This window comes from Bactrocera neohumeralis, chromosome 2 (genome assembly GCF_024586455.1).
Source record: "Bactrocera neohumeralis isolate Rockhampton chromosome 2, APGP_CSIRO_Bneo_wtdbg2-racon-allhic-juicebox.fasta_v2, whole genome shotgun sequence".
Taxonomy (NCBI): Eukaryota; Metazoa; Arthropoda; class Insecta; order Diptera; family Tephritidae; genus Bactrocera; species Bactrocera neohumeralis.
Genome location: NC_065919.1, coordinates 64,111,022 through 64,123,635, shown reverse-complemented (window position 1 = coordinate 64,123,635; position 12,614 = coordinate 64,111,022). Strand labels below are relative to the sequence as shown.

Below are 12,614 nucleotides of genomic sequence, written 5' to 3'. Positions count from 1 at the left end.
ATTCGGACGACATGACCTAGCCGCTGTCTTTTAATTCGCTGAACATCGTTCCATCGATATTTGCTGTAACCAATTTGCAAAGGATCAGAAGTCGAGCCACAGGATAATCTTTAATCTCAGTTAAACTTCATGTCGGTGAGACACTTTTTCACGTTTGAGATTTTGGTATATCAGTAGTAGTCCGATTCGAACAATTTGGTTGGGAGAATGTATACATTTTTCTTCCATTCGGCGTTGAATCCGACCAAAATTCTGCACTGTAGAACCCAGTGATTGTATTGGTCTTTTAGAGGAGGTCGATGTTTAGTATCACAGATTATAACTTGTGAGTCCCAGAAAACGGTGGCCGTCACCTTTCTGACCGATAGGACAGCGTATAACCCGTTTCTTTGAAATGCCTATTATCTCAGCTACCTCTTGTACCTTCAACCGGCGGTCTGCCAATAAGAGATCGCAGACCTTCCATACGTTGTGCTCTGAGGTAACAGTTTTCAGGAAACTTGGCTACTTTGTACTCATTCTCGAAACGTATTTTGTTTTCATTGCGATATTTCCCGTCAAATTACAAAAATCCGGTCACAAATCTACATACCATTTTTTCCATTTTTCTAAGCCCCGCAGACACGCTTGCTTGCACACTCTGTCAAAACAAAATTATGCGTCCTATTCTGCTGAATTTTTCACAGTAGCCGGCTAAGTACTTATCGGACAGCCCTCGTACAAGTAAAGGTGTATGCAAATTTTTTTATGTGACATTTGCGCGAGTAAATATTCATATGTCCGCTATTGGCCGCAAGTGAAAATAACAATTTTGTCACTTAACGTACTGCCACGGCGTGAACCAACGCGAACGCACAGACAAGAACAACAAAATTTAATGTATTGTTGTATGCGCGTGCAATTGTGCGTATTATGCGCAAATGCGGGCATTGGTAACCGCAATTCGATTGTGGCGCGAAAGTGAAGTCCTTTCACCTCAACTCAATATACCCGCTATACACACCTATTCACATACATACATGCATGTATGCAAACACACACATAAGCTTGTGCGCGGCTAGCAGGCCACAATTTGAATATCGGCAGCTTTGTGGTGAAGTTGGTGACTGTGGCGGCGTTGGTGCGCTGAGCGGGACGAGTCGAGGGAGATGTTATTGTGCGATTGCATTGTCGCGATAAAATTTTGTTGGTAATTGTTGCTGTTGTTGTTGTTGTTGGTTAGTTATTGTTGTTGCTATTGTATCATTGCCACCCGCTGTCGAACGGATGTCCGCCTTCCTGCGGCTTCCGCCAGCGTTGACAGCGTAGCTATGCGCACGTAAGCGCGAGGCGCACAACATCTATACAATTATTATCTGAAAATGTTAAGGTGGTAACAAAAGCAATTACAACAAAAGCAAAAATAACAATAACTAGATTGTTAAGCGTCTGTCGTAGGATGCAGAGCACATTTTATAATGACAGTTCGACTTGCTGGCGTTACATGCAAACAAACTCATTGCGCGTTGCATGCAACACCGCACATATGTATATACATATGTATGCAGTTGTGTGCTCTATGGGCCGACAGACATTTGTAAAACAACAAATCAGCTATGTCACACTTTCATGATATAACAAAAACCAAAATAGCAACAACCGTAATGGTCAATAAGTGTTGATGTTGTTGCATGCCACATACTAGCGGCATTGCGCATTCGTGCGCCTATGCATTAGCGCGCCTTACATACACAGAAGTAAGCCTTATTGAATGCCTGCATATGTGCATTGGTTCTAGTATAAAAGGCGCTTTGCACAGTATCGACCATATAATTCAGGGCACTTGTGAGTAAAAATTCAATTTAAAAACAAGAAAAAATGTTAACTTCGGTTGCACCGAAGCTAATATACCATTCACAGGTGCATTTCTTTTAGTAATTATGTGTTCAGTTTGTATGGCAGCTATATGCTATAGTAAGCCGATCTGAACAATTTCTTCCGATATTACATTATTTCTATGAACAATAACTCATACCGAATTTCGTGAAGATTCTACGTCAAATGCGAAAGTTTTCTATACAAGCCTTTGATTCCGATAATTCGGTTTGTATGGCAGCTTATATTGTTGCCTTAGAAAATAACCTGTGCCAACTTTTGTGAAAATACGTTGTCAAATGTGAAAGTTTTCCATACAATAACTTGATACCGATCGAGCTATATGTTATAGTCGGCAGTTCGGATATCGGCAGTTCCAACAAATGAGCGGCTTCTTGAAAAGAAAATGACGTTTGCAAAATTTCAGAACGATATCTTAAAAACTGAGGGACTAGTTCGTATATATACAGACAGGCAGACGGACGGACATGGCTAAATCGACTCAGCTCAACACACTGATCATTTATATATATATACATTATATGGTCTCCCACGCTTCCTTCTGGGTGTTACGAACTTCGCAACAAACTTAATATACCCTGTTCAGGGTATAAAAATATTGGGTCGTTCACTAAGTAATTTCGTTTTTTTAGTGCAACTTGAAAATTATTTTTTTATGAAATTATATACCTTAAATTTTGATCTAAAAGCTTCTGTCATCTTTGGTACAAAAAACTGATTTCACGCCCTTAAAATGTTCGATCATTGCAGGCAAAAACTGGTCCAAGTGGTTTTTGAAGTCCTGATTTTAGGTGAAGGATCTTCCATTTAAAATTTTTGCAGAGACCGGAACAAGTAATAGCCCGAAGGTGCCAAGTTTTGCGAATATTTTGGGGGTAGCAGCACATCCCACAATTGGTCCAGCTGATCGCAATATACTTCAGAATTAATCGTGGTATAACAGGCAACCAGTTTTTGATAACAACGGCTTCAGGATTCCTTTCAGGACGTGGTGCATCCTAAAAGTCGAAATAGCTGGCACGCAATTATGCAAATCAATTTTGGCATTGATGTCCGGTGAATATAGGACATAATTTTCTCCTTGCTTGAACTACATTTTTACCCTTTTAATAGTAACACAGGAAAATACGCCGAAAATGGTGTTTGCGATCTTCCATTTTCGATAGAGCACCAAAAAAATGTAAACAAACGGTTAAGCGTTTAAGTGTGCAGTTGGCTGTGAAAAATGTTTCTATTGAAAATTAAATTATGTACTATACTCAAATCATCCGGTTGGTTGATTGGTCGGTCGAAAAGGAACGTGTAAAAGCGCCTCCGGAAATTAGACCAAAATTTTTCCCTTTGTGCTCCCTAATGGTAGCCAATTAACCGTTATCATACAATACAGTCTTATTCTGTAAAATACCTGTTTTTTCCATCCAAGTTGCCCAATGTCTCTTTAGTTGAAGCATAGGGAGCAGTGGAAGATATCTCATCTCAACCGGCTGAAGGCTGGATATTCACATAGGAAACGTTACAGAGTCTCATCATTATCTGCGCATACTCTGCATTCTGTTCTGTCCTCCATCAATACTAACCCAAAGTAATTTTGTGGTATAACCTGTGTTGCAAATATTCCAAGACCCAAGGTGTTCATCTAAGATCCATTGCTTCATTGAACACAACTATTGAAAGCGCTGGGTGCGCTACTTAGAGGAATCGTCCCTGGCTGTCCCGAACATTTTCAAACTATCATTCTTAAACCAAAACAACGTTTACCGTCACTATAACTATGGGTGGCACTTTGCGTGAATTATGGCGACGCGTTAAAAATCAATGAACTGAAATTGTGCCCGACAGCATAGTCAACCGATCCGAACAGCTACGTACCATTGTACTTACATATAGTTAGTATGTATGTACAACATCTATAGCTGTTCATTGACAGTGCAAACTCTACCTGGGCGGACATAGGGGCGCATTTGGCGCACTCACGCTGTGCTTCTGTTTTTCCATGTTTCACATTTTGCATTTGTGCGCTTTTGCACTTACATACATATGAATTATGTTTGCGTAGGTGTGTGTGCGCGGAGGCGAGTCACTTTGGATGTGTGCCATCTACACCGGTAATTACTGCCACGTGACAATGAAAATTACTCGCTGTTCACATTTCTGTTGCATTGTACCCACACCATTGTTCTACGAATTTCGATGCTTCCAGGCCTTGTTGTTGTTTTGCTTTCTTCACAAAAAAGCTGGATAGAATTTAAAGATTTGTAAACTTTAAAATATTTTACTTTATATAAATATTTATAAAACATATTTTAATAAATCATCACTAGATTTAGAACTAAGACTTTATTATAATCCCAAAGAACATTTTTTGGGATTTTCGGGGTTATACTTTTTTTTAAAGAAAAACAGAGATGGAGAATGTTTATTATAATTCCAAAGAACATTTTTTGGCATTTATTTCTTGCAGATTACCTTTTTCAAATGTTGGCCGCGGCTTCGTTACAGATGGTTCATCCGTTGAGTCCTTTTTCGATGACTCGTTCGAGCATTTTTCCAAGGCCTGAACCGAAGCGGTATTGACCGCATAGACTTTAGACTTTACATATCCACACAAGAAAAAGTCTAACGGTGTAATATCTAACGATTTTGGTGGCCAATCGACCGACTCAAAACGTGAAATTATCTACTCACCGAAGTGTTCTCTCATTAAAACCATTGATTGATGCGATGTGTGAGAAGTGGCGCTGTCTTGTTGAAAAGTTGAATGATTTGTAAACGTTGTTCGGGCGTAAGTCTCTTCATGATGAAATGCCAAACAATACCGAACAAAAATAGCATGACAACTTGACGCGACTCACGCGTTATCTGCCAAAAAAAGGCTCTTGAAAAAGTACTTCAACTTGGATTACCCGTTAGAAAGGTTACACAACCTGTAGAAAGCTCTACAGCAAAATCAGCTGCAAGATTGGCGGCTTTAGGTTAATTCTTCACAAGGACTTTCGGACTTAGCTAAATAAGCAAAAGGTTGATGGTTAAAATAGACCGAATACCCTGACGCTTTATATGGAAATGGAGGATCCAGGTCACAATAAAAGTAGGTGGGTAGCGCAGGAGAAATCGACTCGCCAGCGACACTTACAACATCTATACAAACGAATCAAAATTAGCTAATGGAGGCAGGAATCTATCGCTCTGAACTGGATCTCAAGCGTCCCTCAACCATACGGAACACTGTAGTATCTTCCAGGTGAAAATTCTTCCGATCAGTGGCTGAGATAGGAGACAACATAAAGAGGATAAATATATGCGTCGATAGCAATTACGGCATTAATTTCACATCGCATTACGTGAGAAAGTGTCCTTAGAAGCAGGTAGGCAGAAGATCTAGAGACTGGTGGAAAGCGAATGTATATAATGTTGGGTTGTAGGCCACAAAGAAATTCCGAAAAAAAAATAGCTGATAAGATTGCCCAAAGTGCCATTCGTCTGTCTACCGAAATATTACAGGAAAGATGGAAGCAACTAAAAATTATATAAAATGAAATTATCGACAGGGCTGACAGAGAGACCAGGCCGAGTTGGAGTATTTTCAGGACATGCAGGATCGCCTAGATCATTTAGAAGGAAGCAGAAGGAGAAACGTAAGCTTTCTACTCACCCGATCTCGAAAAGACGGCAAGATAGTTGTTGACTTCATCACAAGTCACAACCTACTGGCATCACATGTGGAAAGTGCAAGGCAGTCAGAGCTTCCATATGTCATTATTAAGGGCTAAGAACTCTATGTATGGCGTGACTGCAGGCCCTTTAAAATAACTGATACATCAGTGTTTTTTTGAAGTTCCTAAAAATCACCTTTTTTAGGCTGTCAACTAGGTGTGTTCCTTAAAGTTCTTTAGTGCAGCTCCCAAGATTTGTTTCTTTAGATTTAGCGTATATCGTTTAACCGTAAATATTACTGGTATTCCTATATAACGGTTACTTTCAATTTTTCAAAACCACATTTTCTTAAGTCATTTAAGTGTGTTATACACTTTAACCGCACTTTTTCAATTTGCAAACCACTTGATGTCCTTTGCATTGCCCGAACTGCCTCGAGAAAAGAGTTGCTGCACCCTGCCACTATAAGCCTTCATAAATATTCAAATGAAATTTTCATTTAAAACTCTGAAGCGAAAGGAAAAAGAAGTTGACAGACACCAAATGCTTTAGATTGAGCACAAACAGCAGATGTCGCTGTGTGGGGTTACAGGGGCAAACAGAGGCTAATGGTAAGTGAGTGATGCAAAAGGAAGGCACTATGTGATGCGGCTTGATTGTACGCAAATGCAAGCTTGAGTGTATGTGACGAGGCAAGTGGCAATAGAAGAACGGCAAAGGCCAAACAACCGAAAGATAGTAACATAAATGGCATAAACAGAGGCAGGAACGACTACGCCAGCTTGCAGCGAATGTATGGGGATGCAAGGACTCTATTTAAAGACACATATGCCGACTGTTGGACTGCCGTTCGCAGGCGATCCAAAGCTTACGAAGCGAAGATGGAAATATTAAAATGAATAAATAAAAGCGTTGCAAAAGCTTCCTTGCAAAGGACACTTCGCAGGCGTTGAGCTCGTAAATAAATCAATGGACAATTTTTATTATGCTCAGGCAGGCTGGCGAGGCACTGTACCATAGTGACTAACAGGCAGGCGTGTGTGTTTGTAAGAAATTCTGTCGTCAGCACTGGCGACAAAGACGCTCTCGTACAATTGCACCAGCTCATCTCCACAGCGCTGCAATAGTGAGTGCGTCTATCACATCAACTGCATTTGTGGCGCTTTGCATTGTAGTGACGTTGGGAGTGTTTGCAGTAAAGCAATCTAAATAAATTTACAGGTCTATAAATTGTTAAAGCGCATAAGCATGCACTTGTAAATAAATTTGCAAAAGCGCATATTCACTTGAAGTCTGTATCTGATTCTTTCAATATGCTCGCTGCTCTCGGTTTGGAAAAGCGGAAATTTCTTTACTTCCTTTTTGGGTTACATAACCGGCTATAGCTGTGCATATAATTTGAAATTGGCATATGTTTATTTTAAGTGTACTAAGAAAACTATAAACTCCAAAATGTTTTTGTTTTTGCTTTATTCATCTCCGTTTTGGAGCTCAATTATTCAATTTTCCATTAGCGGCTGACATTTATTTTCAAAGTTCGCTAGTCCAACGAATTTATTTCTTGCAGCAGTTGTCCTTGGCACCGCTCTTGCAATTGCATTTGCATTGCTGATCGCAGGGGCAGCCATCTCCGCACTTAGCTGCAGTGCATTTGCAATCTGGTGAAAGAAAGAAAAATTAGATTTTTATTATGAAAAACTATTATAAATTAATTTTTTAAACAATTACTTAAAGTAAATGTCCTCATCGTATAAAATTAACTCCTAAAATGCAATATATTGCACAGTATTGTCAATAATATTGATCAATAAAAATGAAATTGCGCAATATAGTGAAAATTTAGAATACAAAATATTTAAGAAAAGCAACAGTTTAAAGTTAAAACTTCAATATTATTGATCAATAAATATAAAATTGTGTAGCTCTAAACTCAAAAAATTTTGTATAGTTAATAGCGCTAAGTTAAATCTTAAATATCTAATATAATTATTAGACGTCAAATAATATTGAACAATAAATAAATAAAATAAAAAAGCAAATCGAATTTATAACACGCTTAAGCCTGATTATTTTGCTGCTGCTTGCAAAACACGTTGATAAAATCGACTAACAAAGCACATCCAGAGTTGAGTTGAAATCTCACAATAAAAATCCGTTAAACCTGAATAATGATTAAATATCCGTTAGAATTTCGATGATATGATAGACCAAATTAAGGCTTTCAAAATATTTTTTATATTTAACAGCCTTGAATTTAACATCAATAATATTGATCAATGAAATGATAAATTTTGGTACTAAAGGTAATTTTGGTAAAAAGGTTCATGCTTATTACACTTCACTTGGTAATTGCTTCATTTCTGCGTAAAATCTTGTTCCATATCGTTATAGTGCCTCATTGATCCAGTTACTATAAATTATTCATGTGTACCAAGTTTGATTCTGATATCTCTAAAACGTAGGCACTCCTTAGCTCTCAAATCGAATCAGCTCCTCTTAGTGATGTTTTCGTTTATTCAAGTACCGTAAAAATATGGGTAGATAATAGAAATTAAATTCGCTTAATATTTTATTTCTATTATTTATCTTAGAATACTGATCAACGTCGAGTTTTGGATTTCTGAATACTTCTAACTACTTTAGAGATCTTGTACCTAATTTAGATGATAATGAGTATTCGGCATGTTTCTAAAAAAAGTATATATTTTTGCGAGTAGAATTCTAGTAGTGTTTCCATTATCCTCTATGTTTACCATATAAATTAAGCAATACAATTGCAAAAAATATGTATCAATAAATATTGCGCAATAAACTTGAACATTAGTATTGAAAAGAAAGTTTAGAATTCTACAACTATACTGAAAATAAAACATTCAATAAATATTGAACAATAAAATTGTACAATAATATTGCAAAAAAAAGTATATGAATAAATATTGCCCAATAAACTTAATCAATAATATTGAAAAGAAAGTGTAAAATTCTACAACTATACTGAAAATAAAACATTCAATAAATATTGAACAATAAAATTGTACAATTGTATTGCAAATAAAATATTTCTGAGCATTGGTAAAACTAGTGCCATTTTAATTTTCAAATTTTATCCACAAATTTTTAATTCGAATTGTCAATATTAAGTACTTGCGTGGTATTAAGCACACTAAAGATCTAAGATAAATATATTCACTTTTGTTTGCTCCACATACCTTTACAACACGCTGGACAACCCATTTTTATACAGTATAATTGTCTTTAAAAATATATGTAAAAAAATATACATCAATAAATATTGCGCAATAAACTTGAACAATAATATTGAAAAGAAAGTTTAGAATTCTATACTGAAAATAAAACATTCAATAAATAATGAACAATAATATTGCAAAAAAAAAGTATATGAATAAATATTGCCCAATAAACTTAATCAATAATATTAAAAAGAAAGTGTAAAATCCGACAATTATACTGATAATAAAGTATTGAATATATATTGAACAATAAAATTGTACAATTGTTTTACAAATAAAATATTTTTTAGCATCAAAACTATATTTCCGATTACAAACGATTAAGTCTTTGTTATAAGCGTTGCATTTAAAAATGCGTCGTGTGTAAATATATAAAAACGAATATATTTTCGATTACAAACGATCGGTCTTTTTATAAGCGTTGCATTTAAAAATGCGTCGTGTGTAAATATATAAAAACGAATGTAAGTATTGGCACTTATGTATGTGAGCAACGCCACTTGGGAGCGTGCAGTGCGCAATATTTTTGCATTCTCCACACAAGCGTTATACTTTTTTGCACTTTACTGTTACATTTACAATTCGATTATCAGGCGAGCCCTTTAGCGCTTATTTGCTTAGCTGGCTCATTTCGCCGTGTGCACCGACAACGCTTCGGCGAATACTCCAATATTATAATAACAAAGCTAGAGTATATTTAACTGTTATTATTTATTTTTGCACTCCGCTAATTGCCGGTGATAAGAATTTGTTGTGCTCAAATTGTATTTTATGCTAAATGAAAATTGTTTACAGTTGCTGTGGTGCCGTGTGGTTGTTGGTACTTTTGCATTCACTGATAACGTTGATAAGGCAAATAAACAGTTAGTATAAGATAGCACTTGATATCGTTGAAGAGCGATAACATCTGACGTTTCGATGATATAGCGGTAGATATTCTACCGTTATGAGGGATAAATAAAATTATGTGACTAAATTATTTTTTACTAGCGCCTCTCTGAGATTGAGTTTATTTTCATCACACTATGCAACAAACAAAATTTTGTTTGGAAGCCCGATCTCATCTATGATCGGAAATTGCAAAAATTAAAAATTTAAAAATTTTTATCATGTCACTTGCTTGCCTTTTGAGAAGTTTTACAGCCATTGATGATATTTTATTTATGATACTATTTATATGTTATGATAAATGGTATTGCTACAAGGTTTACTTAATAAATATTTTTGAGAAGTGTCAGCATCGATTTACATAAATTACTGTATTTTATTTCATAAATAAAATGAAATACAAGTATTACAGTTTGAGAACTAAATAAAGGTAAAGTAAAAGTTCTTTCTGTATCCGCACTGTGCTTTATGACCGTCAGGGTAATATTATTTGCAAATTTGGTTGAAATCGCTAAAGTAGATTCCGAGTCTACGGGTTTCACCTAAATATGAGCGGTTCCACGTCCAACGTGTAAATTTAACATCGACTCCTACAAAGCCCTTTTTTTTTATCAAAACGAATGTGAACTGTTATGTCTTTGAAGCATTCATAAGAACGGTCGAAATGTGACCAGTGAAAATTCGCAAGCTATACTAGTTTGAATGGTTTGGAATATATAAATATACATATGTTACCTATTAGGAATTGGCCATGCTCATTTTTGAAAGATTTTCATACCACAGGTGCTTTTCCTTAATGCGATTCGTTGTACTAAATTACATCTTTGTATCGCAAATTAGTTCTCAGTTATGGAATTTTAAAGGTTTTCGTTTAATGGTCTTTTATGGTCGATGCTTTGGCTGAACTTATTATGATGCCAAGGAACATGTGCTCTAAGTTTCAACGTACGAAACGTGTGACGTACATATAGTCGCCGGGAATTAAACTTTTCTTAAGATCCCCTTCATTTATATGTATCGTATGTAAGTACAAGGTGCGTTCCGAAGTAAACAGGATTTTTTGAAACTAGCGCCTCCTGGTGGCGCCATCTATATGTTGACTGGTGCGTTAGAATCTGCTATCTTTATCGATTGTCCAGTGAGAATTTCATTACATTTCATTGATTGGAAGTGAAGTTATTGCGTTTTAAGTGTCAGTATGTTTGTGTTATCGGTGCGAAAATAAGTTTCGAACAAAGAGCCAAAATTAAATTATGTTTTAAAATTGGTAAAACTTTTACCGAAACGCTTCAATTGATGAGACAAGTTTATGGCGATGATTGCCTATCCCGTAGCAGAGTGATTCGTGATCACTGGAAATTCCATCGAAACTGTGCGTGAATTTATCAAAAATCACCCGAAATCATCATTGAACTTCATGGAAATGGAGTTGAACATCTCCAAAACACCGATTTATCGCATTTTGACCGAAAATTTGGTCTTACGAAAGGTGCGTGCACGGTTTGTTCCGCACAAATTGACTGACGACCAAAAATTGCTCAGAATCCAACATTCGAAGGACGATTATTTTACCAAAAATCACATTTTAACCATTAACCACTCCCCGTATTCACCTGATATGGCACCGTGCGACTTCTTCCTTTTCGGAAAAATGCATTTGCCCATGAAAGGAAAGCGTTATGCAGACGCAGAGGCCATTCAAAAGGCTTGTATCGGCGTACTGGCGACCATACCGGCCAACGAGCTGAAACACTTGTTCGACATGCATTTTTTAAAAATAAATTCAAAAGATATACAAAACTCAAATGTGCTGCCCGAAACATGTAGCATTCATGTATAAAAACTTAAATAAGATTTGCAACAACCAACAAATCCGTTGCACACTTCACCCAGAGAGGTTGACTCATCTCTCACAATCAGAATAAAGAAGATCAACTGTAAAGACAAAACAGATAACGCATGAGACAAAGAAGACAGATGTGGTATAAATGAGATTTTGCTTGGCAGATGTTTCAAAGTTGAAATATCAACTTCAGCAGCATCAGAAGGAACGTTGGAAAGCGCTCTATTCAATTTGTAAGAAATATATTTAGAAAGTACAAAAACATGCTGTGTGCTAGTTGTGGGAAAGGTAAGTATTTTTTTTAAATTAGAAGTCACTTAATCGAGCTAATTATTTTTTCTAATAAAGAACTAAGCTTACATCTTCAAATACCCTTATTCAATAACCGCCAATGTTACCTGCAGGGGTGCGGCGATAAGTGCAATTGCGACAAGGGGTGCAAATGCCACAACAAGCAGGAGCATGGCGAAGTGGACAAAGAGCATGGACATCATCATGGTCAGAATCATGCGCATCAGCATGAACCACATTGTGGTACAAAGTGAGGAAATGCGGAAAATACCGTTTTGTTTCGTACCAAACTGTAAAAAGCAAATACTTATTAAACCCTATACATAAAAGATGATTAAATACAAATTAATATTATAAAACCCTGGAATCACAATTTGCACTCGTTAAATAAAAAAGAAGTGACATAAAAAAGCGTCGGCTCTCGTGCGTGTTTGGTATAAATGAAGTATACTCGTAGACGGTTTAAAGTAAACTGCCTCTTTCACAAAGTTTTCCTGAAGTAACGATACAGGCCGGGAGGTGGCATGGGATTTCCTCTGACCATCTTCATGAAAACTGTAGAAAGACATAGCCGTCGCTACCCATTTCACTCATTACGGGAGATGGTTCAATCCTCCTTGCTGCGATCCAACACCCATAAGTTCAATGGAACCTGCAAGTTTAGCGCTTCCACCAGATTCCGTTCTGTTTTCATCTTCGCCGCTCTCTTGCCCCATTTAAGTGTGCTGACATGCTGTTCAGATTTCTGTCTAGTATTCTTACGACCGTAGCGTTACAATATTTCAGTTGCTAAGCGACGATCCGATTTGAGC

The 12,614-nt window shown here is 36.7% G+C and overlaps 2 protein-coding genes across 3 annotated transcripts in view; one reads left to right on the top strand and one right to left on the bottom strand.

The window, feature by feature from the left end:
- The window catches only part of LOC126760495 (exosome complex component RRP46), a 203,375-nt gene that overhangs the window by 36,245 nt on the left and 154,516 nt on the right, over positions 1-12,614 (top strand). The gene's annotated exons all lie outside the window — the stretch shown is intronic.
- On the bottom strand, positions 6,983-8,810 carry LOC126760552 (metallothionein-4-like). The gene is made up of 2 exons (XM_050476263.1): positions 8,739-8,810; positions 6,983-7,187 (listed from the first exon to the last, which is right to left on the bottom strand). Exons 1-2 carry the CDS (start codon positions 8,761-8,763, stop codon positions 7,084-7,086), a joined length of 129 nt encoding a protein of 42 aa, XP_050332220.1. The 5' UTR covers positions 8,764-8,810; the 3' UTR covers positions 6,983-7,083.

What these genes read in the sequence shown, in the direction of transcription:
- LOC126760552 (XM_050476263.1), bottom strand. Translation starts at nt 8,763, where the DNA reads ATGGGTTGTCCAGCGTGTTGTAAAG. An exon ending in TTGTCCAGCGTGTTGTAAAG is followed by an intron (nt 7,188 to 8,738) that starts GTATGTGGAGCA and finishes TTCTTTCACCAG; the next exon opens with ATTGCAAATGCACTGCAGCT.